We start from the raw sequence: 21,460 nt of genomic DNA on the forward strand, positions 1-21,460 counted from the left end.
GGAAGAACTCCGGGCTTGGGGCAGCTAAGCTCTGCCACTTGGGAGGGGTGTGGCTTTAGGGACAATCCTCGACCCCGCCGTAGAAGCTACAGGCTATTAAGCGGTCCCCACAGGTTTGGCACTGAGCTCAGCGCTCGACACTGAACCATCACAGCGGTGCCGTGAGGGCGTACTGGAATCCTCAATGGAGAAGGGAAAAGCAAGGCGGAGAGAAGTTAACCAACTTGAATACGGTCGCACGACGAGATGTGGTGGCGCCGGGATTCGAACCTACATATCTGGCTCCAGAGCCGGGCCACTATCACTATCGCCACCAGCCCCCGGGTTTCCACACGTTTAAAGCCGGAATGACAGAATATACCAAACGGGGGCGAAGGGGGGGGGTGCTGAGAGGAGAGGGGAAAGTACTTCCAGGGAAATCGCGATTAATCCACTGGCCAGAACCACCGCCGGGCCCAGCCCTCACCCGGGAGCGAAGTCGGCCGACCGCCCCCTCCCCGCCCCCTTCCGCACCCGCCTTCCCGGACGGTATCCGCGCTCGCTTCCGCCCGGACGAGGCTCCCTGCCTCTTCATGCTCCACGCGTTCCTCCCACGTGCGTCTTCGGTTTCCACTCAAGAGTCCGGGTTCCAGCGCGCGCAAGCAGACAGGCGCGTCCTCACGGCTGCGCACACCCCAGCGCGTCCCCGATTTCCACGCCCCAGCAGCCCCCGCGAAAGCCCAGGAGCTAGCGCAGGCGCAGTCACTGCTCGCCCCGGCCTTCTGAAAAGGAGGGGCTCGTTCTGCGTGACCCGGTAGTGCTTCTCCAGTCGGTGGCGGAGAAAGGAGACCAGGGAGTGCAGGAGTGTGTAGGTGGCAGTTGTGCACTGTTCATAGTATGCAGCGATTACTCTTTACGCCCTTGAAGGCAGTGATGGGGAGCCCGTGTCTCCGGCTCTTGATTCCTGGGGCGGCGCCTAGAACACAGGTACCGCACAGCAGCGGACTGAGTCGCGGAAGCTGGCATGGGGTGAAAGGGCCAGTACAGAGAATAATTCTCACACGTCACGTTTCCGTAGCTCCTTGGAGTTCACGACGCATTTACTTATGTCTAGGGCCCCTGAGTTCGGATCTGGACTTACCACTTAGTAGCTGTGGGCTATTAGCCAAGTTGGGTAACCTTTCTGTGCCTCAATTTATTCATCTGCAAAATGGGGATAATAGCACTTACTTCATAAGGGTTGTTGCATTAAATAATTTAATATACATAGAGGCTTAGCACATAGTAAAAGCTCAGTGATTTTTACCCATATATTTGATTTTTGCTCAAAGCTCCCGGATAGTCAGGTTAGGGACTATAACCCCATTCTACAGAGAAAAGTAAATTGAGGCTTAACTTGTCTAAAGTTACTTAGTTAATTAGAAGCAGGATAGGGAAAACATGGGTGTTTGGACTTTTAGGGATAGAGTCAGGAGAGGGCATTTATTCGCTGAACTAATAATTATTGCGTGATTAATATGCGTTAGGAACTGGGAAGGAAAAGATAAAATACCAAAAGTTTCCTGCCTTAGAGGAAGTCACAGTTCATTCATTTGTAACTGATTTGTCAAATCTTTATTAAGGTCTTGTTATGTAAGGGGACTGTGTTTGAAACGAAGTGTGCAAGAGGGAAAGAGCCAGACTGACTAGACATTGCTGTCCCACAGCTCATAGCTTAGTGGGAGATGGAGACAAACCTCTGTGTACTGAATGGTACATTACAGTGTGTGATGGAGAGGTATAGTATGCTGGGAGAGTGACCTGTTGCAGATGTGGGGGAGTCTGGGAATACTTCCTAGAGGAGGTGACATCTAAGCTGAGATCTGCAGTAGGTATTATCAGTCAGGGGACCAGTAGTGCCCCGGTCAGAGAAAAATCATATTTAAAGACCCATAGGAGAGGGCTTCCTTGGTGGCTCAATGGTTGGGAGTCCGCCTGCCGATGCAGGAGAGACGGGTTCGTGACCTGGTCCGGGAAGATCCCACATGCCGTGGAGCGGCTGGGCCCGTGAGCCATGGCCGCTGAGCCTGTGCGTCCGGAGCCTGTGCTCCGCAACGGGAGGGGCCACAACAGTGAGAGGCACACGTACAGCAAAAAAAAAAAAAAAAAGACCCATAGGAGAAATAAAATAATCCATATTTAGGTGTAGAGTTAAGTCTGGGGGAAATATGCAGAGACCAGAAGGTTCAGGTGGTGTGGGGATGGATTGGAGGCAGTTGGGAGTGGATGTAGTCCAGATAAGAGATGATGATTTAGCAGGGCAGTAGCAGTGGAAATGGGGCCATTCAGGGTACTCCACACCAGACAGAGATTGAGTGTGAGTAGCAGTGGAGTGAAGCCTTTCCCTCTTTCTCCAGTTGTAATTTGTCTGTCTTGATCCTTAGTGTGGTTGCAGCTGTGGGATCAGGCGCCCCTTGAGGCCAGGGCAATACAGCACCATCTCTGAAGTAGCTTTGCAACCTGGAAGGGGTACAGTGTCCCAACCTTCAAAAGCTGCTGAGCGGGTGGTGGGCCGATGGCTCCTGGTCTGCAGTGGAACAGTGGCTGGAGCAGTTATTCTTGGTGGAGTAACTAGGTGAGTAGTTTGTTCATAGTGAGTCAGCTATTTGAGTCATCATTAAAGTGCAGGATGACGGAGGGGGAAGGGACCTTAGAAATCATTTCATCTAGCTCCCTCATTTTACGTATGCAGAAACTGAGGCCTACAGAGGGAACAGGTCTGATGGCTTGCCCAGCCCTAGAACAGTTTAGGGTTTTACTAGTAGAAGCCCTTCATAAAGACTGGTTCAGGTCTTACCTGTTAGCTGTGCATTGTTTGTGTATATTTCCCCCTACAATCAGAGTTCAAATTTGTCACAAAAATTTTTGTACAGTTTGTTTGAATTAAGTGCAGATAAGTTCCATACCTCTCAGTTGGTTCCTATGCATGCCTGTTAGGTCTCTTTAAATCTATAAAGAGATTTTATAGATTTGGATTCTACTCCCTCTATCTCTCCCACCCCCTTTGCAGTTTTTTTGTTGTAGAAGAAACCCAAGTCATTTGTCCTTTTAGATTTTCTCACAGTCTAGATTTTTCTGATTGCATACTTATGTTGTTTAACATGTTCCATTGTCCCCTGTATTTCCTGTAAACAACTTGTTGCTTGATCAGATTCAGGTTGGGGGGCAGGGGGCAAAATACATAGGTTATTAGAACATTCATAAATATCTGGTGTCTATTAGAGATGTCAACAGCCATTGATGATCATTGCCTAAATACATTATTTCACTAGAGTTGCAAAATTGTAATAGGTATTTTATTAGCTCAACTATAAAGAGAAACTTTCATCAGCAATTTGGTTATCCTAAGGTACAATGTATTAGGAAAGGCAAGATAAACACTTGATTCCTTTCCTTTTATTTACCAATTTTCAAAATAAGAAATTGGTTCCTAAGCACTCTCCAAAGGTGACCAGTAAAGTGAGTTTTTAAGTATTAGGAGCTCCTAGTTTTAAATATATTTGATATGTTTCAATCCGTTGTACTGAGATTTGCCCAAATTGTCCCATCTTTAGTCAGTGGGAACCTCTTCAGACTGGCTCCAGAGTCTTTTTGACAGGACCCTAGTAACCTTTGATTCCTTGCTTTCTGTTAAGATGTTCCAGGTTTGTCGTGTACATTTCCTGCCTCAGACCAGAAATCAGCTTTTTTACTTTTGGAATCCTGACCCCTTTTGGTGAAAATACTTTATAGTGTTAATAAAGTATGTGTTCCTCAAATTCTCTCCACATTCCCTGTGCCCTTATTTCAAAATACCTATGTGTTATATAGGCTGTTACGGGAAACTGCAACAAATTTGAGTTGTATTGTCTTTAAATTCACTCAATAACCTAAACCGATTTATATCTGTAGCAGTCTTTTCTCCCTGTGTAAATGATATTGGTTGGGGCTTCCCTGGTGGTGCAGTGGTTAAGAATCTGCCTGCCAATGTGGGGGGCACAGGTTCGAGCCCTGGTCCGGGAAGATCCCACATGCCGTGGAGCAGCTAAGCCCGTGCGCCACAACTACTGAGCCTGCACTCTAGAGCCCGCAAGCCACGACTACTGAGCCCGCATGCCACAACTACTAAGCTCGCGCGCCTAGAGCCCGTGCTTCACAACAAGAGAAGCCTCCGCAATGGAAGCCCGCGCACTGCAACCAAGAGTAGCCCCCGCTCACTGCAACTAGAGAAAGCCCGCGTGCAGCAACGAAGACCCAGTGCAGCCAAAAAATTAATTAATTAATTTAAAAAATAAAATAATATTGGTTATGCATTTAGGACACATTTCTTTCGTCTAAGGGTTGGTTTTATCTGTTAAGGAATGCTAGTGAAAGAAGTAAGGAGAATTTAATGAAATAGTACAAGGAGTAAAGAAATTTGTACCTGATAGCTGCTTCTGACAAAATTCTAAGCAGTAAGAAGAGAGCAAGTTGTCAAAAGAGGAAACGATGAAACGATGTGTTTACCTTTATAGGGGTCAAGTTCAGATCCACTTGCTGCTGTAAACCATTTATGAATAATCCAGTGTGGTGCACACACATATACACACTCAAGTTTAATACACTCAGATTTCTTTCCTATCTTAAGGTTGACGGAGTCTGGCCTCTCAATGGTAGATTGGCATTTAATAAAGGGGATGAAGCCACCTACAAGCCAGGAAGAATGGGAAGCAGAATTCCAAAAATATCAGCAGTTTCCAGAATTTAAAATGTAAGTATTAGAGAAAATCGGGTAAACTTCCCAGTGGGCCCACGCAATCTTTTGCTTATTTAAACATTTCAGAATGTTTAGGTTCCACGATTTTTCGATATTTGGTTCAGTTATGTTTAGCGAGCTGCCTACGCTAAACCTCCAATTCCAAAGTGATTCTGAGGTGGCCGATGAGGAAGAGGGCAGACCAGTCAAGCTTTAAAACCGAGAATGTTCCTGCATTCTGTCAGGAAATAAAAATTAGATCAACTTTTTTCTCTTTCTTATTTTTGACGTCCCTTTTCACCCAGCTTGAATCATGATATGACACTGGCAGAATTCAAGTTCATCTGGTACATGGAGTACTCACACCGAATGTGGGGTCGCCTTGTAGGCCTCGCATACATCCTGCCTGCTGCCTACTTTTGGAGAAAGGGCTGGCTCACGCATGGCCTGAAAGGACGTGTTCTTGCCCTCTGTGGTTTAGTTTGCTTCCAGGTGAGATTTACTCAAGTTTGGGAAACCAGAGATATTCTCAGGAGCCTCCAAGCTGGCATTGTTTTTAATGAAGTAATCTTTGAAACAGTGTAACAGAGTGGGTAAGAGCATGGATTTTAGTGTCACAGGCCTGGTTTGAAGGCCCAGCTCTGTCACTTAGTAGGGCATGTTGTCTAACCTCTGTAGGCTGTGCTTTCCTTACCTGTAAATGGGGACAATAATAGAAACTACCACTTAGGTTCTGTGAATATTAAGTGAGATCATGCATGTAAAGTGCTTAGAGTAGTGCCTGGAATCAGTAAGCACTCAGTAAATATGTTTTTATGTCACAAGAATTAGAGTTTCTTTTCCATTATGGCTTTCTTCCTGGGTTCTTGTATCCTCCCTTTTTCTAACTTGCCTGCTCTATGGGGAAGTGGGATCCCTATACTAGAATGGCTATAGAAGCAAACAGGGAAATTCCAGAAGAGAGAAACATTCTGTGGGATAAAGAATCTTAGAATACAGATGTAGCTGAGAGCTGAAAGTATAAATGGTGATTAAAATTATATAAGTTGAACTTCTCTCTTTTCTTAAGGAAAAGAGCTTTGAATGACTCCCACAGTTAAGGGGTTAGGGAAGCCTGAGAACCAAGGAAAGGAGTGTTAGAGAAGACACATGTGAGTATTTGGGTCAAGGTATACAGGCCCTAAGGGAGAGTCTCAGAGCATCAAAGAAATACCAAAATTTGATCAGGAGGAAGCTAATTGGTTGATTTAACTCAAAGTGGTAAGAATACGAACCAATGAAAAGGAATTAAGGAGGGAGATGTAAGAGACAAAATAAAGGCGATAGAAAAAGATAATAAAGAGTTAGACATTAATAAAAATCTAATAGAAACTAGGGAGGATTGGTGAAACAAAGTGAAAGTTTGTTTCAGAATTAAAAAGAAAAATAAAACCTACTTAAGATAGACTTCCAGGGAGGCAAAAATTTGAAGATGGCAAGAGGAGGAAAGTGAGGGCTGGCAAATCACACTGTATACTCCCTCATCTTCCAGTGTCCTGTGCAGATGAAATCACAATAATTAGAACATCTAGGGTAGTCTTGAAGGGGGAAAGAAATACCCAAAAAGACTTCCTGAGGAGTATATATTTAGAAAAGGTGGGATTCTCCCATCTCTTTAACACGATTATTGGCTGGGGAGAGTCAGAGTGAAAGGGTACCTTATCTGATATGACTAGAACTGACAGTTGTTTGGTTACTTGAAAAAGTCAGTTAAAACAGGGAATCATAGAATAATAATACATACCTTAAACTTTTCAACTTAAACATGTACTTTCATTACCATTTTTTTAAAAGAGGAGTAGAAATTTAGACACTTTCAAACCAATTTGCCTGAAAAGCCTTATAGATTTTTATGACTTCCCCCCAAACCTTTAGAATTGTCTTTTTCCACCTAACATGACAGTAATTGTTTTTAAGCAGTTATCTTTGTCAGGTTTCTCCAAAGCATCTAGTTTTTGTAAAATCAGCTGTCTTTTTACTTTCATATTTCACTGGTTTACATAATGTTAAATTACGCCAAGTATTTGTAAGCTTTTGGCCAAATACACTTTTGTGTACTTTTCTATATTTGGCTTCTACTTCAATAAAATGTTATTCTAAACAGTGGTGTAGTATTTTTGGTGCTGTATGTGGAAATTGGGTAGGTCTCAATTCCTGGGATACTGGGGATATGGGAGGGTATGGAAAGGAGGAGTTAGGTGGGAGTACTCACTTTCTCAGAGAGTAAAGTTGAATAAACAGCTTCAACCTTGTTTTGTTTGCCTCTTCTCTTTTTGGTTGCAGGGCCTGTTGGGATGGTATATGGTGAAAAGTGGCTTAGCAGAGAAACCAGATTCCCATGACATCCCTCGGGTCAGTCAGTACCGCCTTGCCGCCCACCTGGGATCGGCCCTTGTGCTTTATTGCACCAGCTTGTGGACCTCGTTCTCGCTGCTGCTACCTCAGCACAAGGTGAAGTCAGTCTGTATTGTTTACCACATCTGTACAGATGCTGACAGGGTCAGAGAAATGGAAATTCTGGTACTAATGGGAAGTTATTTGTCAAAATGCATGCATTCCCTTAGTAACACCTATCAGTTTTACCAGAAGCTAGAGATAATCAAAGTTTAGAGAAACACTGAACTTTGGGACTCTGGATAGCTGTGGGACGGCAAAGTAAAAACTGCAATTATTCTTTTGGGCTGGAGCAGCTTATTCAAAGGAGAATTAGTATAGGTGCCAAATATTTTGTCAGCATTGCCTATCAAGAAAGATGAAAAGATGAATTTTAGAAAAAGGAAAGAGTACCAACAACAAGAGATACCCCAACCACTTTACTTCTGACTCCCAGAGGGATGATGGATGGAGAGGTGAGGAAGACCAGAACGAGAGCTATTTGTAGACCTTTAGTGGTGTGCAAGAGTGACGTTGAGTTGTTTGTTCTTTATGTGGGGACCCTACCATTCAGCAAATCTAACAAAATAGTAAACCGTAGTGATCTTGCTTAAAAGTATTTTCTCTGTATGCTGATTAAAGGAAAACACTAGGTATTTTAAAAATGAGTATTATTTTAGGTATTAAAGTCATGGTTGGCCTGGATAACCTGTTCATGGAGTGAAGTTTAGGATGATAGTAGGACTTTTAAATAGAATCATCCAGTAGGTACTTGGAGCCAGTGGTCTGGATCCCAATAAGGACAGGAGATGTTGACTTGGCAGTCATCCCACAGGGAAGCCAGGTGGGGCTGAAACATTGGTATAGTAGATAATCCACACCTGAGCAGTTCCTGTTCCTCTTACTTTCAAAGGCAGACTTCCAAAATGAATTGACTACATCCGTAGCTGTACATCCTGACAACCCATTCTTGTTTTCCAGTTCTTGTCATCTGGCTTCCCCACCCACCCCTATATATACCCAGCCACACATTCACCTCCACACTTATACACATGCCCATACTCTCCTAAATACTCTGTACTGAATGGTACTCTTAAAGGTTACCAATGACTTTTTAATTATTAATTGTTTTTCTCTTTTTGTTTATTTATATTCTGCACTAATTACAGAAAGGATTTGAGATGCTAGTCAACCACATAGAACTGTGCTGTCCAGCACAGGAGCTGCTAGCCACATGTGGCTATTTAAATTCTAATTAAAATTAAATAAAATTAACTTTATATAAACAAACTTGTTATCGACTTAAACTTTAAATAAAATTAACTTTTTAAAAAATTTTCAGTTGCTCTAGCCTCATTTTAGATCCTCATTAGCCACATATTGGACAGCACAGATAACAGAACATTTCCGTCATCACAGAAAATTCCAATGGACAGTGCTGATACACCGTCCTACAAAATCTTAGTATAAAGTTCTTACTAAATATTTGTTGATTCACTGATTATTATCACAAGTTGGCTACAGTAAAAATAAAAACAAATTTTGGCTTTACCCAAAACACTAAGTGCAAGAATCTCTACTCTAGGCATTTTATGCAGTTTCGATTCTGATTATATTTGCTAAACATGAATTATTACACACAGCATGAAAATCCAGTTCTGTACCTTAAGTCACATCACTTTAACCATGGTGAAGTGTTTTCCCGTGAACAATGCAGATCATTCAGTTACTGAACAGATATATATTGAATACCTATATGCCAACTACTGGGCTAGGATTACTATAATAAGCAAGTCAGATGGCAGTTCCTGCCTTCACAAAACTTACAAGATAGCAGGGAAGACAAATAGTAAATGTATAAATTTAATAAAATTTAGATAGAATAAAATAGAATATCTGCTGGGAGTACTTAACCTAGTCTAGGGGTCAGAGAAGATCTGACCTCAGATTGTCTCTGGGGTTTGGCCTTGGAGATCTTTGCTGCCTTTCATAGTTCCTGCATTGTTTATCTGTGTGATTTTTTCTTATTTAGTTGCCTGAAACACGTCAACTCCTGAGGTTGAGACGATTTGCTCATGGAACTGCAGGCCTGGTGTTCCTTACGGCTCTCTCAGGTAGGACTCTTCTTATCAAAGATGGCCTAGCTTCATTCCACATTCAGGTGGGATTTCTTGCCTAAAGCTTTCCTCCTGTATCTTTATATTTCCTTTTCATACCTGCCTCTGTCATATACCACCATCTTCATCCTCTTGTTTTTTATTCCCTCCTCCCTTCCCCAAATCCTGCTTTCCAGTTGGTTGAACAAAAATATTGAGTATCTATCTGGATCCAGACTGTCTAGGTTCAAATCCTGGCTTTACCACTTGTGAACTACATGACCTTGGACAAGCTATGTAACCTCTCTGGGCTTCATGACCTCATCTATAAAATGGGGAAGATGATAATAGTTTGAGTAATATATGTGAAGTGCTTAGCACCTCACATGTAGCAAAGGCTATGTAAGTGTTAGCTGTTGTTATTATATATACATTATTGTTATTATTATTATTTTTGGCTGCGTTGGGTCTCTGTTGCTGTGCGTGGGCTTTCTCTAGTTGCAGCGAGCAGGGGCTACTCTTCATTGCAATGCACGGGCTTCTTATTGCAGTGGCTTCTCTTGTTGCAGAGCATAGGCTATCGGTATGCGGGCTTCAGTAGTTGCAGCACGTGGGCCCTAGAGTGCGTGGACTTCAGTAGCTGCGGTGCGCAGGATGTAGGGCGCGTGGGCTTCAGTAGTTGTGGCTCATGGGCTTAGTTGCTCCGCAGCATGTGGGACCTTCCTGGAGCAGGGATTGAACCCGTGTCCCCTGCATTGGCAGGCGGATTCTTAACCACTGCGCCACCAGGGAAGTCCCGACATTATTGTTATTATTACACTACACCAAGATGGGTCCGACAAAAGCCTGTCCTCAAAGATGGCCTTAGATGGGGAGTTTACTGGGGCAAAGAGACTAACACAGATCTTTATCATTCTTCAAATCACACCTCTACCTCTCTTACTCTGGAACTGCCCTATACAATTATCAGTAGCCTCATGTGACTATTTAAACTTAAGTTACTTAAAAGTAAATAAAATTTAAAGTTTAGTTTCTCATTCACATTAGCCACATTTCAAGTGCTCAGTAGCCACGTGGGTGGCTAGCAGCCACTGTACTGGATGGATGACAGATATAGAACATTTCCATCATCTTAGAAAGTTTGATTGGACAGCACAGCTCTAAATAAAACCATCAAACCAGTGATCCACCCAAACCTCCTCCCCTTTTTTTGGTGGAAGAACATGAATTTTGACTTTATAAATGCCATTTATAAAAATAAGGAATGTGACTTAACATACCTGAATCTTTGATCATAACTAATGGATCAGTTATCCATTAAATTCATGGATACATTCTTTGTGTGTTCACCCAGGATTTAGTTTATAAGATTTTTTTGAGCACTTGAGGAAGACAGATAATAAACAACAAAACATAACATGTCAGATAATGTTTGGTGCTTCGAAGAAAAATAAAGCAAGATAAGGGGATAGAGGTGGGCTGGGGGAGGGCTATCTTATGCAGTATAGGATAACTGGGGAGATCTCTTTGATAAGGTGACATTTGAGTGGAGACTTGAGGAAGTGAAGGAGTAAATTAACTAGTTCCAGAATAGATGAGTAGTTCTCAGTTGGGGAGGTAAGCAGGACATCACAATCACTAAGGGAACTTTTCTAAACTAATATGCCTCCTCTAGAGCTTCTAGTCCACCCCTCTAGGGGAGGCATCCCAGAATCTTGGGGTGGGAATAGGTAAGGATGCAGGGGTTTTTTGGTTTTTTTTAAGTTTCCATGGTGATTGTGATATATATTCCGTTTGAGAACCTGTGCTATTGATCTTTCTATTCTCTGACTATTCCTTTTGTCTAACTCTGGGATAATAAACATTTTCTATGTCAGAACTAGTATTTGATCTTTGATCTCTTCTTTCTTTCATTTTAATAAATACTTTTTACCTTGGAATACAGGGGCTTTTGTGGCAGGGCTGGATGCTGGGCTTGTTTACAACTCCTTCCCCAAGATGGGAGAATCTTGGATCCCAGAGGATCTCTTTACCTTCTCCCCTCTCCTGAGGAATGTTTTCGAGAATCCCACCACGGTGCAGTTTGATCACCGGATTCTGGTAAGTCTGGCTGTGGTTACAGGCTACTAAGGACAGGGAGCCTCTTACAGGCTCTGCGGTGTCTGAAGCACTGATGGCAACGCTGAGATGGTAGAGTGGGAATCAGATTTCCTTTTCTTTTTAGAAGAAATTTAGTACCAGTTTTCTGATGTGACGTTGTTGTCTTAATTACCCACACCCCTCTAGCCAAATTCTGACTTTCAGGATACTGCCACCTTCTAAAAGTTCAAATATGCCTTTTATCATCTGGCAGATGATAACTCCCCTCAATCCTGCACACGCATAGGAGAGTCATTTTAGCAAAAATGAGGCCGAGTAGAGAAGAGAGTACAAAGACAGTGGTTGCTGAACACACAGCTGTCAGGGCTGAACCAAGACCCCAGGAAGCTAAGAGCATCATAAACACTCATTTTATTTAAGCTAATATTTATTAAGGGCCTGCTATAAGATCAGCTTGGTGGCCTGGGCACGATAAACTGGAGCAGGGAAAGATCAGCAGCAAGGAGACCTGGGAGAAGCAGTAGTGCTATTGTAGTAATGCCGTGAGAATGATGGGGTTCAGGGCTTAATGGTGGGACTGGGATTGAGAAGCTTGGTGAATCTGAGAGAGGTTGTAGGGAATAGAAGACTGGCTGCAGGAATAAAGGTAAGGAAGGATCAAAGGAGATCCCAGAGTTTCTTCTGTGGCATGTTTAAAACACACCAGCAGAAATGGGACTATTGGAACGAGTGTTGAGCTAGAGACAGAGGATGTCATCAGACTGAGGTACGTTGAGTGTGAGATGATAGTAGTGCACCCAGAGAGAGGCCCAGGGGCCTCATATCCAGATGGAATGCTGGGGCTTGGGCAAGTTACCTTGTGTGGGCTCAGTCCCCACTACCACACAGCATTTTGGAATAAGTCAGGTCTGGTTGAAATTGTCATCGTGGACAGCTCTGAAAAGGAAAAGAAATGAAATTGGTATAGAAAATGATAGAAAAACATTCTGCTTGACATCATGGAAGGGGGATGGAAACCTTCCTGCCAGCTGCAGACTCTTTCTGAAGAGGTGGAAATGAAAAGGAGACTTCAGATCATTTTTAGCCCTAGCTGGCAGCACCACCACCTCCTCTAGTCACAGCCCAGGGAAACAATAACCCTCGTGTGCTGGTGTTAGCCCTGTTTTAAAAATACAGGATTGGAGTAGAGATAAAATTAGGGATAAGGATGAAAAGAATAATTTAAAAACCGAGGGCCACACGTGGGGGACACCCACATTGGAAGGTGGATAAGATTGCTGAGTGTGTATAAAGTGGTACGTGCAGAAACTTTAGGTGGAGCCATGCCTGGCTGGCATTGAAGTGGCAAACAGAAGAGGAGCGTGGAAGAAGCTGAGGAGGAGTAATCAGGTGGTCCTCTGCCTGGGAGGGGAAAGTGCTTAGTGGTTATTCAGTGGATCTGGTGGAGTTACCTGTAAGGTGAGCAGAAACCAGGAGGGTGGGACATTTCTTCCTGGCACTTGATGAGACACTTTCCTCCCTGCAGGGAATCACTTCAGTTGCTGCCATTACAGCACTCTACTTCCTCTCCCGGAGAATTCCCCTTCCTCGAAGGACCAAGATAGCAGCAGTGACTCTGCTAGCTTTGGCTTACACACAGGTATAAACCACTTCTTTTTGTTTTGAAGGTGTCCTCAAAACAAAATTTAGGAAGAAAGGTGACAGACTAGGAGAAAATATTTTCAATATTTATAGTAGACTAAAAGGTTAACAACCAGAAAATAAGTAAAAGATATTGATACACAATTCTCACAAGAGGAATGATGAATGGCCAATAAATATGAAAAGCTGTTTAGCCTCACCTATGATCAGAGAGGAACAAATTAAAGCAATGTGTGCCATTTTGTACCTGTCAGATTGGAAAAAAATGAAAAAAAAAGGTAAGCAGATGTTGGCATGGGTATAGGAAAATAGATACCTTTGTATATTCTTAGCGAGAGCATGAGTTGGTATAGATCTTTTTAGTTGGCGTTTGGCAATATCTTTTGAAGTGTTAAATGTTTAATCCTTTCATCAAGCATATTGACTTATTAATGCCTGCTCTGTCCAAGGAAATTCATTGTGGAATTACTGTGATAGTGAAAAATTGGAAACAGCCTAAATAAACATCTATGGTATATCCATACTGTGGAATACTGTACTGTAGTTTAAAATAATAAGATCTCAAGACATACATTAAGTGGAAAAAAGCAAGTGACAGAACAATATATTTTTTTAAAAGCACCAAGCTGTTTTTCTATAAACATGTATACAAAAGTATAGGTGTGTAGAAACTGATAACAGTGGCTAGCTTTGGGGAGGAGAACTGGGCTAGATGAAGGATAATTAAAAGGAATTTTAGCTTTATCTAATTTGTTTGAATTTCCTTTGTTTTAAGTCTACTTGTGAAATTTAACAATATATGTTTTAATGTTCTGATGGGAGAATGTGGAGGATTTGTGTATCTGGTTATCCATGCCAGTCATTTCAGCTCTGCATATGTGGTTCCTACTTGGCTTACTGCTTTCTTTCCTTTGTAACAGGTGGGCTTGGGCATTAGCACTCTGCTGATGTACGTGCCAACTCCTTTGGCTGCCACTCACCAGTCGGGCTCCCTGGCTGTTCTCAGTGCTGCCCTTTGGCTCATGAGTGAACTCCGAAGAGTCCCAAAATAATTCTCAAGGATCAGCTTCCTAGGACTGAAACTGTGCTTCTGAGAGATTATCATCAGAGAACACAAGAACTTGAACTTTTCTGAGAGGATGACCTTGGTATACCAAGTGGTTTCCAAATTGATCAAGTTATATAAATTGTTTGCCTGTTTTTGGGACAGTCACTGAATCAAGAAAGTCATTAAGTATGATTATGCTAAAGGTTCCTTTTTAAATCCATTACTTTTTGTGTTGAAATTCGGATTTAATGTAGAGAAAGAATTGTCTGTCATTTGCTTCTTAACAGCCTCTGTCTCAGGATTCTTAAATGTTGACAAGCTGTTGGTTCTACATGCATAATCTCTGTCTCCTTGACTTCCCGAGTCCTGGATTCTGCCTATGTAGAAATTCTTTATGGTCTCAACTTCACTTCCATCACGTAAAGATTCAAAGGGATAGATTGGCATACCCTAAAGTAGCCAGATAGCCTTCAGCAAGAAATAGCTGCTGTCTTCTAGTGTTCTGATTTTCAAAACTGGGGAAAGCACTAACCTAGATCCTCCTGAGATAGGGCTGTTACATTACTAGGTGAGATGAATGGAATACAGTATAAATCAGTTCCTGAAAGGGTTTCTCAACAGCCTCATGGATAAGAAAAATATGGCCTTGATGGTATAGTACATGGACATCTATTCAGGTATTTAAACAAACTGTTGATTAATGAATGTGTGATTTTGGCCTCTATTGATATTTCACAGGGCTCTTATTCAACTTTATTTTTTAAATCAGCAGTTTGAATGAAGGCATCAGAAAGATTTGAGAGTGGAGCAACCCAACATTGCTGATGTAATAGAAGACAATTACAACTCAAAACAGTTCCAGAATGGCACCATGAAGATGAAATTAAACAGGTCATAAATGTAGCATCTTCATTTAAATTATAAATAGCTTGTATAAATTTGGGGTAGAGAAAACTGGCTTATCATTTTATATAAAAAAAACTTAGGGGAGGGACTTCAGTTGGACACAGGCTCGACATGAACCAGCCATGGGATGACACTGATAAAAATTAGTGGTGTTTCAGATTTTATCAATAGAAGTGTCACAGCCATGGTCAGAAGACCTCAATGCAAATGCTGCATTTCACTCTGGGTACCACATTTTTTAAGGAGGTTATATATCCAAACAAAGGGACCAGGATGGTGAGGAGTCCAGAACGTGTGTCACACAGGGAATACTTGAAGGAACTAGGGATATTCAGCTGGAGGAGAACGTTCGGAGAGAAAACAAGAATCCTGCCCTTGAGAAGTTGAAGCTCCTTCATGCAGAAGAAGGAATGAGCTTCCTTTGTGCTGCAGAGCTGGGAGCAGTGGGTGAAAGTTGCAGAAAGTTAGTTTTTAGTTTTGTAGAAGGCAAGAGTCAATTGGACCAAATCAAATGCCCACGAGGGTCAGGCTGGTGCTGAGTGGCAAACTGGAGAGCACGTACCTGAATAAGGGACTACACTGCTGCTGAGTGCTGGCCTCTTGCTGCTCTGCAGGTCCAGAGTTGTCAGATCTGATTTTTCAAAGAAACTAAACATCCAGATTTTTATGTGAATGCTGTCAAGTCTTTTAGAACATTATGCAGGCTAAACAGATCTGGGAGCCATAAATGACCTAAGATTTGCCCCTGTACAATCGCTGGACTAATGATCTCAGTTCCCTTTCAACTCCAATATTCTCTGGGTTTCAGTGTGACCAACAGTGTATCATTCTCAAATGGTTCTTAGCAAAATACAATTAGACAGTTTGATTCTTAAAAAGTCCTGCCCCCTGGAGCTGGTTCCCAACTTCTCTCATGTTAGAATCTTTCAGAATCCTATCCCCAGCCTCAGTCAAGACCAATTAAATCACAATCTCTGAAAGCAGTAATAAGTGAATTCCCCAGGTGATTCTGATGTGCAAAGTTTGTGAACCACTGCCCTAGGCCTTAATAGCCTAGTTACCTTAGAAAGTTTTGACCACTTTATTCCCATTCCCTCCAAATTTCCACCCCACCCTATCATCTCATTTAATCTGCTTTGTTGATCCCGTTAGTGTGCTAATGGGGTATCACCTCTTCTAGATAGAATTCTCTAAAGAAGGGGAGCTGCAGTCACTGGGGCAGGTTGCCATACCATCATCTCCTGATCCCCAAATTAAGGTTGTTCTTAGTTAATAACAGAGTCTGCAGACGGCAGCCTGATCCAACTCAAAGAACCACATGCTAATGCTGCTACTGTTCCCTCCAAAAAAGGAGCACTGAATGAATTCAATAAGTTTAAGTTGCAGATGTTTTACTTCATTGTTTCTTTTATTAAAGATGAATAAGTTTGGAAAAACAGATCTGGTTGCATTGAGTTATATAACTGTATTATGCCCATCTATGAGCTCCTGATGAATGGATATTATCGGAATTATTTTTGTTTGCATTATTCCCAGCACCAGACACATACCAAATATTGCACGAATGAATGGAAAATGATTACAAACTGATGTCCCAGACACTGCTTTCAAAATAAGTCATCATACCTAGAAGATGAAATGGATTTCCCTTAATATTTTCAAAAGTCTCTCAACAATTCTGTCAGTTGTTTTTAAAACATCAAAGGAGATTAATACACCTGGCTTTCTTAATCAACCCAGAATAGCTTTGTCTTTAACTTAGACTGACAAATGCTGTCCATTTTGGCAGGGGTAATATTAGCCACTGCCTAAAGTGATGCTGGCTGCAAAGACCAACACTGATGATCATAATAGTAGGATAGCCAGTTTATCTTCAGCAATCCTTCCAGTCCTGGCATGAATGGTGGGTTGTATACTGGCATATTTCACATATATACCCATGTCCCTGCATAAGAATGCATCCCCTCTCTAATATGCATTGCACATTTTGTTCAACACTGATTTAACAGTATTTATCAGAATTTCAAGAACTGTTCAGTAAAACTATTATTTAATGTGAAGTGTTAGAAAAACATACAAGCTTAGCAACCCCCAAAAGTGATGCCATGCAGGCAGCCTTTGGTTTTTTAAAGCAAAAAGGGAGTTCTTAGTTGTGGATCATAATAAAAAGATGTCTTTCAACACTGCAGGATCCAATGCTCAAGGCAGAAATCATGGAGGAGACAAGGCATATACTTCAGGACTGCAACTAAAGGGGAATTGTAGGATAAGAATTTCAAACACAGCATAATGACAAATTCCAGAAATCAAAGTGTTTGGGACCCTTGCTAGCAGAGAAAGATTTTTATGAAGCTAGTTAGGGCCAGAGCCTTCACCATCAGCAGTCGTTAGAGGCTAAACTCTGGCAGGTGCTCTGTAGGAGGGGCTGCTTAGGAAAGTATCAGGGCTACTTTACACTGGAGAAGTGGAGAGTGGAGAGGAGTGGTAGGCTGCCACAGGGCATATGAGTGGCTTCACTACTTAAAAAGGAGAGTCTCAGCTTGCCTGAAGTGATGCGTACGTGGCTATAATCATCCCGTGATTCTGAAATTTTTTTCCATTTTGGTCTTTATAAAAATGGCAAGCAACGATTAAATACATTTTAAAAGTAGAAAGCCCTTTAAAAGTATGGGTAATGATTCAATTTTACAAATAAAACGGTATTATTGCTCAGACTTCCAGAGAAACAAAATGGTCAATGGATGTATTCCTCCTCTGTCCCTCTAATAATGGTACTGAGAAATAATGAAATATTAGGGGGAAAAGGAAACATGTAATAATATAAGAGAAGTGTATTCGGATATTAAAAAAAAAGAGTCCTCATTTTTTAACAAATATATTTTATAATACCAACAAATCCTCACAAATTTGTCAGAGCGTATGGCCCTAGTGGCAGGACTTGAGATTAGCATAACCTGAGACTAGTTTGGGAGAATTTGAAACATTTGCTGCTACTTCTACCTTAATTCTTATTTCCAACTGAAGTTTCATCACATACCACAGCAAAAAGGGAAATTAGATGCTAGTTCTGAATTCGTTTGAAAAGAAGTCTAAAAACAGCAAGAAGAAACAGCACTCTGTTTCTGTAAGGGAGTCTAGGAACTGCCCAATAATTACAACCAAGTTCCTTAATGAGGTAGCTCTAATAAACATTTATATCTTAAATAATTTAGATTGTAACCATAACATGAATTGCTTGGATGCTGTGGTTAAGAAAATTGTACAAAATTAAGCAAATTGTTTAAAAAAGAGATGTCTAAAATTTTAAATTATTGAAAGATATGAAGCTAGAATGGACGTAGTGAAAACCTGATACTATTTTTAACAAAGCATTTCTTTCATATTTTATTCCTAAATGTGAGCAATCACAAATGAGTATCAGAAGCAGTTATAAAGACTGCGCATGGTTAGTTGCAGTCAGCTGTGTGAAACACACAGTCTTGCAAGAAGATTCTGTCAATGATCATTTCATTGTATTACTACTGTTCTGGGTGTCAATTTCATCATCCGTAAAATCATGGGGGTTAACCAGAAATCTCTAAAGTCTCAGCTTTAAAAATCTCATTTTCTGGAGATTGGTTCAAGATGGAGTAGAAAGACCTGCTGTCACTCCCTCTTGCAAGAGCACCAGAAACAAAACTAACTGCTGAACAAGCATCGACAGGAGGACACTGGAACTCACCAAAAAAAGATATCCCATACCCAAAAACAAAGGAGAAGCCACAATGAGACGGTAGGAGGGGCACAATCATAATAAAATCAAATTCCATAACTGCTGGATGGGTGATTCACAAACTGGAGAACACTTATACCACAAAAGTCCACCCACTGGAGTGAAGGTTCTGAGCCCCACATCAGGCTTCCCAACCTGGGGGTCCAGCAACAGAAGGAGGAATTCCTAGAGAATCAGACTTTGAAGGCTAGTGGGATTTGATTAAAGGACCTCGACAGGACTGGGGGAAACAGAGACTCCACTCTTAGAGGGCACACACAAAGTAGTGTGTGCATCAGGACCCAGGGGAAGGAGCAGTGACCCCACAGAAGACTAAACCAGACCTACCTGCTAGTGTTGGAGAGTCTCCTGCAGAGGTGGGAGGTGGCTGTGTCTCACCGTGAGGACAAGGGCACTGGCAGCAGAAGTTCTGAGAAGTACTCCTTGGCGTGAGCCCTCCCTGAGTCCACCATTAGCCCCACCAAAGAGCCCGGGTAAGCTCCAGTGTTGGGTCACCTTAGGCCAAACAACCAACAAGGAGGAAACCCAGCCCCACCCATCAGCAGACAACTGGATTAAAGTTTTACTGAGCTCTGCCCACCAGAGCAACAGCCAGTTCTACCCACCACCAGTCCCTCCCATCAGGAAACTTGTACAAGCCACTTAGATAGCCTAATCCACCAGAGGGCAGACAGCAGAAGCAAGAAGAACTACAATCCTGCAGCCTGTGGAACAAAAACCACATTCACAGAAAGAGAGACAAGATGAAAAGGCAGAGGGCTATGTACCAGATGAAGGAACAAGATAAAACCCCAGAAAAACAACTAAATGAAGTGGAGATAGGCAACCTTCCAGAAAAAGAATTCAGAATAATGATAGTGAAGATGATCCAGGACCTCAGAAAAAGAATGGAGGCAGAGATTGAGAAGATGCAAGAAATGTTTAACAAAGACCTAGAAGAATTAAAGAACAAACAAACAGAGACGAACAATACAATAACTGAAATGAAAACTACACTAGAAGGAATCAATAGCAGAATAACTAAGGCAGAAGAACGGATAAGTGACCTGGAAGACAGAATGGTGGAATTCGCTGCTCCAGAACAGAATAAAGAAAAAAGAATGAAAAGAAATGAAGACAGCCTAAGAGACCTCTGGAACAACATTAAATCCAACAACATTCGCATTATAGGGGTCCGAGAAGGAGAAGAGACAGACAAAGGACCCAAGAAAATATTTGAAGAGATTATAGTCAAAAACTTCCCTAACATGGGAAAGGAAATGGCCGCCCAAGTCCAGGAAGCACAGAGTCCCATACAGGATAAACCCAAGGAGAAACATGCTGAGACACATAGTAATCAAATTGGTAAAAATTAAAGACAAAAAAAAATTACTGAAAGCAGCAAGGGAAAATGACAAATAACATACAAGGGAACTCCCATAAGGTTAACAGCTGATTTCTCAGCAGAAACTCTACAAGCCGGAAGGGAGTGGCATGACATATTTTAAGTGATGAAAGGGAAGAATATACAACCAAGATTACTCTACCCAGCAAGGATCTCATTCAGATTCGACGGAGAAATCAAAAGCTTTACAGACAAGCAAAAGCTAAGAGAATTCAGCACCACCAAACCAGCTCTACAACAAATGCTAAAGGAACTTCTCTAAGTGGGAAACACTAGAGAAGAAAAGGACCTATAAAAACAAACCCAAAACAATTAAGAAAATGGTAACAGAAACATACATATTGATAATTACCTTAAACGTGAATGGATTAAATGCTCCAACCAAAAGACACAGGCTTGCTGAATGGATACAAAAACATGACCCATATATATGCTGTCTACAAGAGACCCACTTCACACCTAGGGACACATACAGACTGAAAGTGAGGGGATGGAAAAAGATATTCCATGCAAATGGAAATCAAAAGAAAGCTGGAGTAGCAATACTCATATCAGATAAAATAGATTTTAAAATAAAGAATGTTACAAGAGACAAGGAAGGACACTACATAATGATCAAGGGATCAATCCAAGAAGAAGATATAACAATTATAGATATATATGCACCCAACATAGGAGCACCTCAATACATAAGGCAACTGCTAACAGCTGTAAAAGAGGAAATTGACAGTAACACAATAATAGTGGGGGACTTTAACACCTCACTTACAGCAATGGACAGATCATCCAGACAGAAAATTAATAAGGAAACAAAAGCTTTAAATGATACAACAGACCAGATAGATTGAATTGATATTTATAGGACATTCCATCCAAAAACAGCAGATTACACTTTCTTCTCAAGTGCACACAGAACATTCTCCAGGATTGATCACATCTTGGGTCACAAATCAAGCCTCAGTAAATTTAAGAAAATCGAAATCATATCAAGCATCTTTTGTGACCAAATGCTATGAGATTAGAAATCAATTATAGGGAAAAAAACGTAAAAAGCACAAACACATGGAGGCCAAACAATACGTTACTAAATAACAAAGAGATCACTGAAGAAATCAAAGAGAAAATCAAAAAATACTTAGAAACAAATGACAATGAAAACATGATGATCCAAAACCTATGGGATACAGCAAAAGCAGTTCTAAGAGGGAAGTTTATAGCAATACAATCCTACCTCAAGAAACAACAAACATGTCAAATAAACAATCTAACCGTATACCTAAAAGAACTAGAGGAAGAAGAACAAAACCCCAAGTTAGTAGAAGGAAAGAAATCATAAAGATCAGAGCAGAAATAAATGAAATAGAAACTA

At 41.5% G+C, this 21,460-nt stretch overlaps 2 protein-coding genes across 7 annotated transcripts in view; one reads left to right on the forward strand and one right to left on the reverse strand.

The window, feature by feature from the left end:
- CUTC (cutC copper transporter) overlaps positions 1-12,618 on the reverse strand; it is a 46,442-nt gene extending 33,824 nt beyond the window's left edge. For 3 of the 5 annotated variants that reach the window (XM_060034284.1, XM_060034280.1, XM_060034283.1), the window contains exon 1: positions 514-690. In XM_060034284.1, coding sequence (XP_059890267.1) covers positions 514-574 — 61 coding nt within the window. In that variant the 5' untranslated portion in view covers positions 575-690. Of the gene's footprint in view, positions 1-270; positions 449-513; positions 691-6,983; positions 7,058-12,196 lie in introns of those variants that run through there. The other 2 variants (XM_060034281.1, XM_060034282.1) reach the window with 2 other exon arrangements.
- On the forward strand, positions 814-19,883 carry COX15 (cytochrome c oxidase assembly homolog COX15). 2 transcript variants are annotated; one of them, XR_009522406.1, is made up of 10 exons: positions 814-966; positions 2,403-2,593; positions 4,625-4,747; positions 5,038-5,224; positions 7,055-7,222; positions 9,177-9,258; positions 11,186-11,340; positions 12,866-12,979; positions 13,902-14,706; positions 14,799-19,883. XR_009522406.1 is itself a non-coding variant. In XM_060034279.1 (9 exons), exons 1-9 carry the CDS (start codon positions 877-879, stop codon positions 14,031-14,033), a joined length of 1,242 nt encoding a protein of 413 aa, XP_059890262.1. In that variant the 5' UTR covers positions 814-876; the 3' UTR covers positions 14,034-19,883. The 2 variants fall into 2 exon arrangements, 1 of the variants encoding a protein (XP_059890262.1); XM_060034279.1 differs by having other exon boundaries at positions 13,902-19,883.
- Positions 19,884-21,460: the final 1,577 nt, after the last annotated feature.

This window comes from Delphinus delphis, chromosome 16 (assembly GCF_949987515.2).
Source record: "Delphinus delphis chromosome 16, mDelDel1.2, whole genome shotgun sequence".
NCBI classification, from domain to species: Eukaryota; Metazoa; Chordata; class Mammalia; order Artiodactyla; family Delphinidae; genus Delphinus; species Delphinus delphis.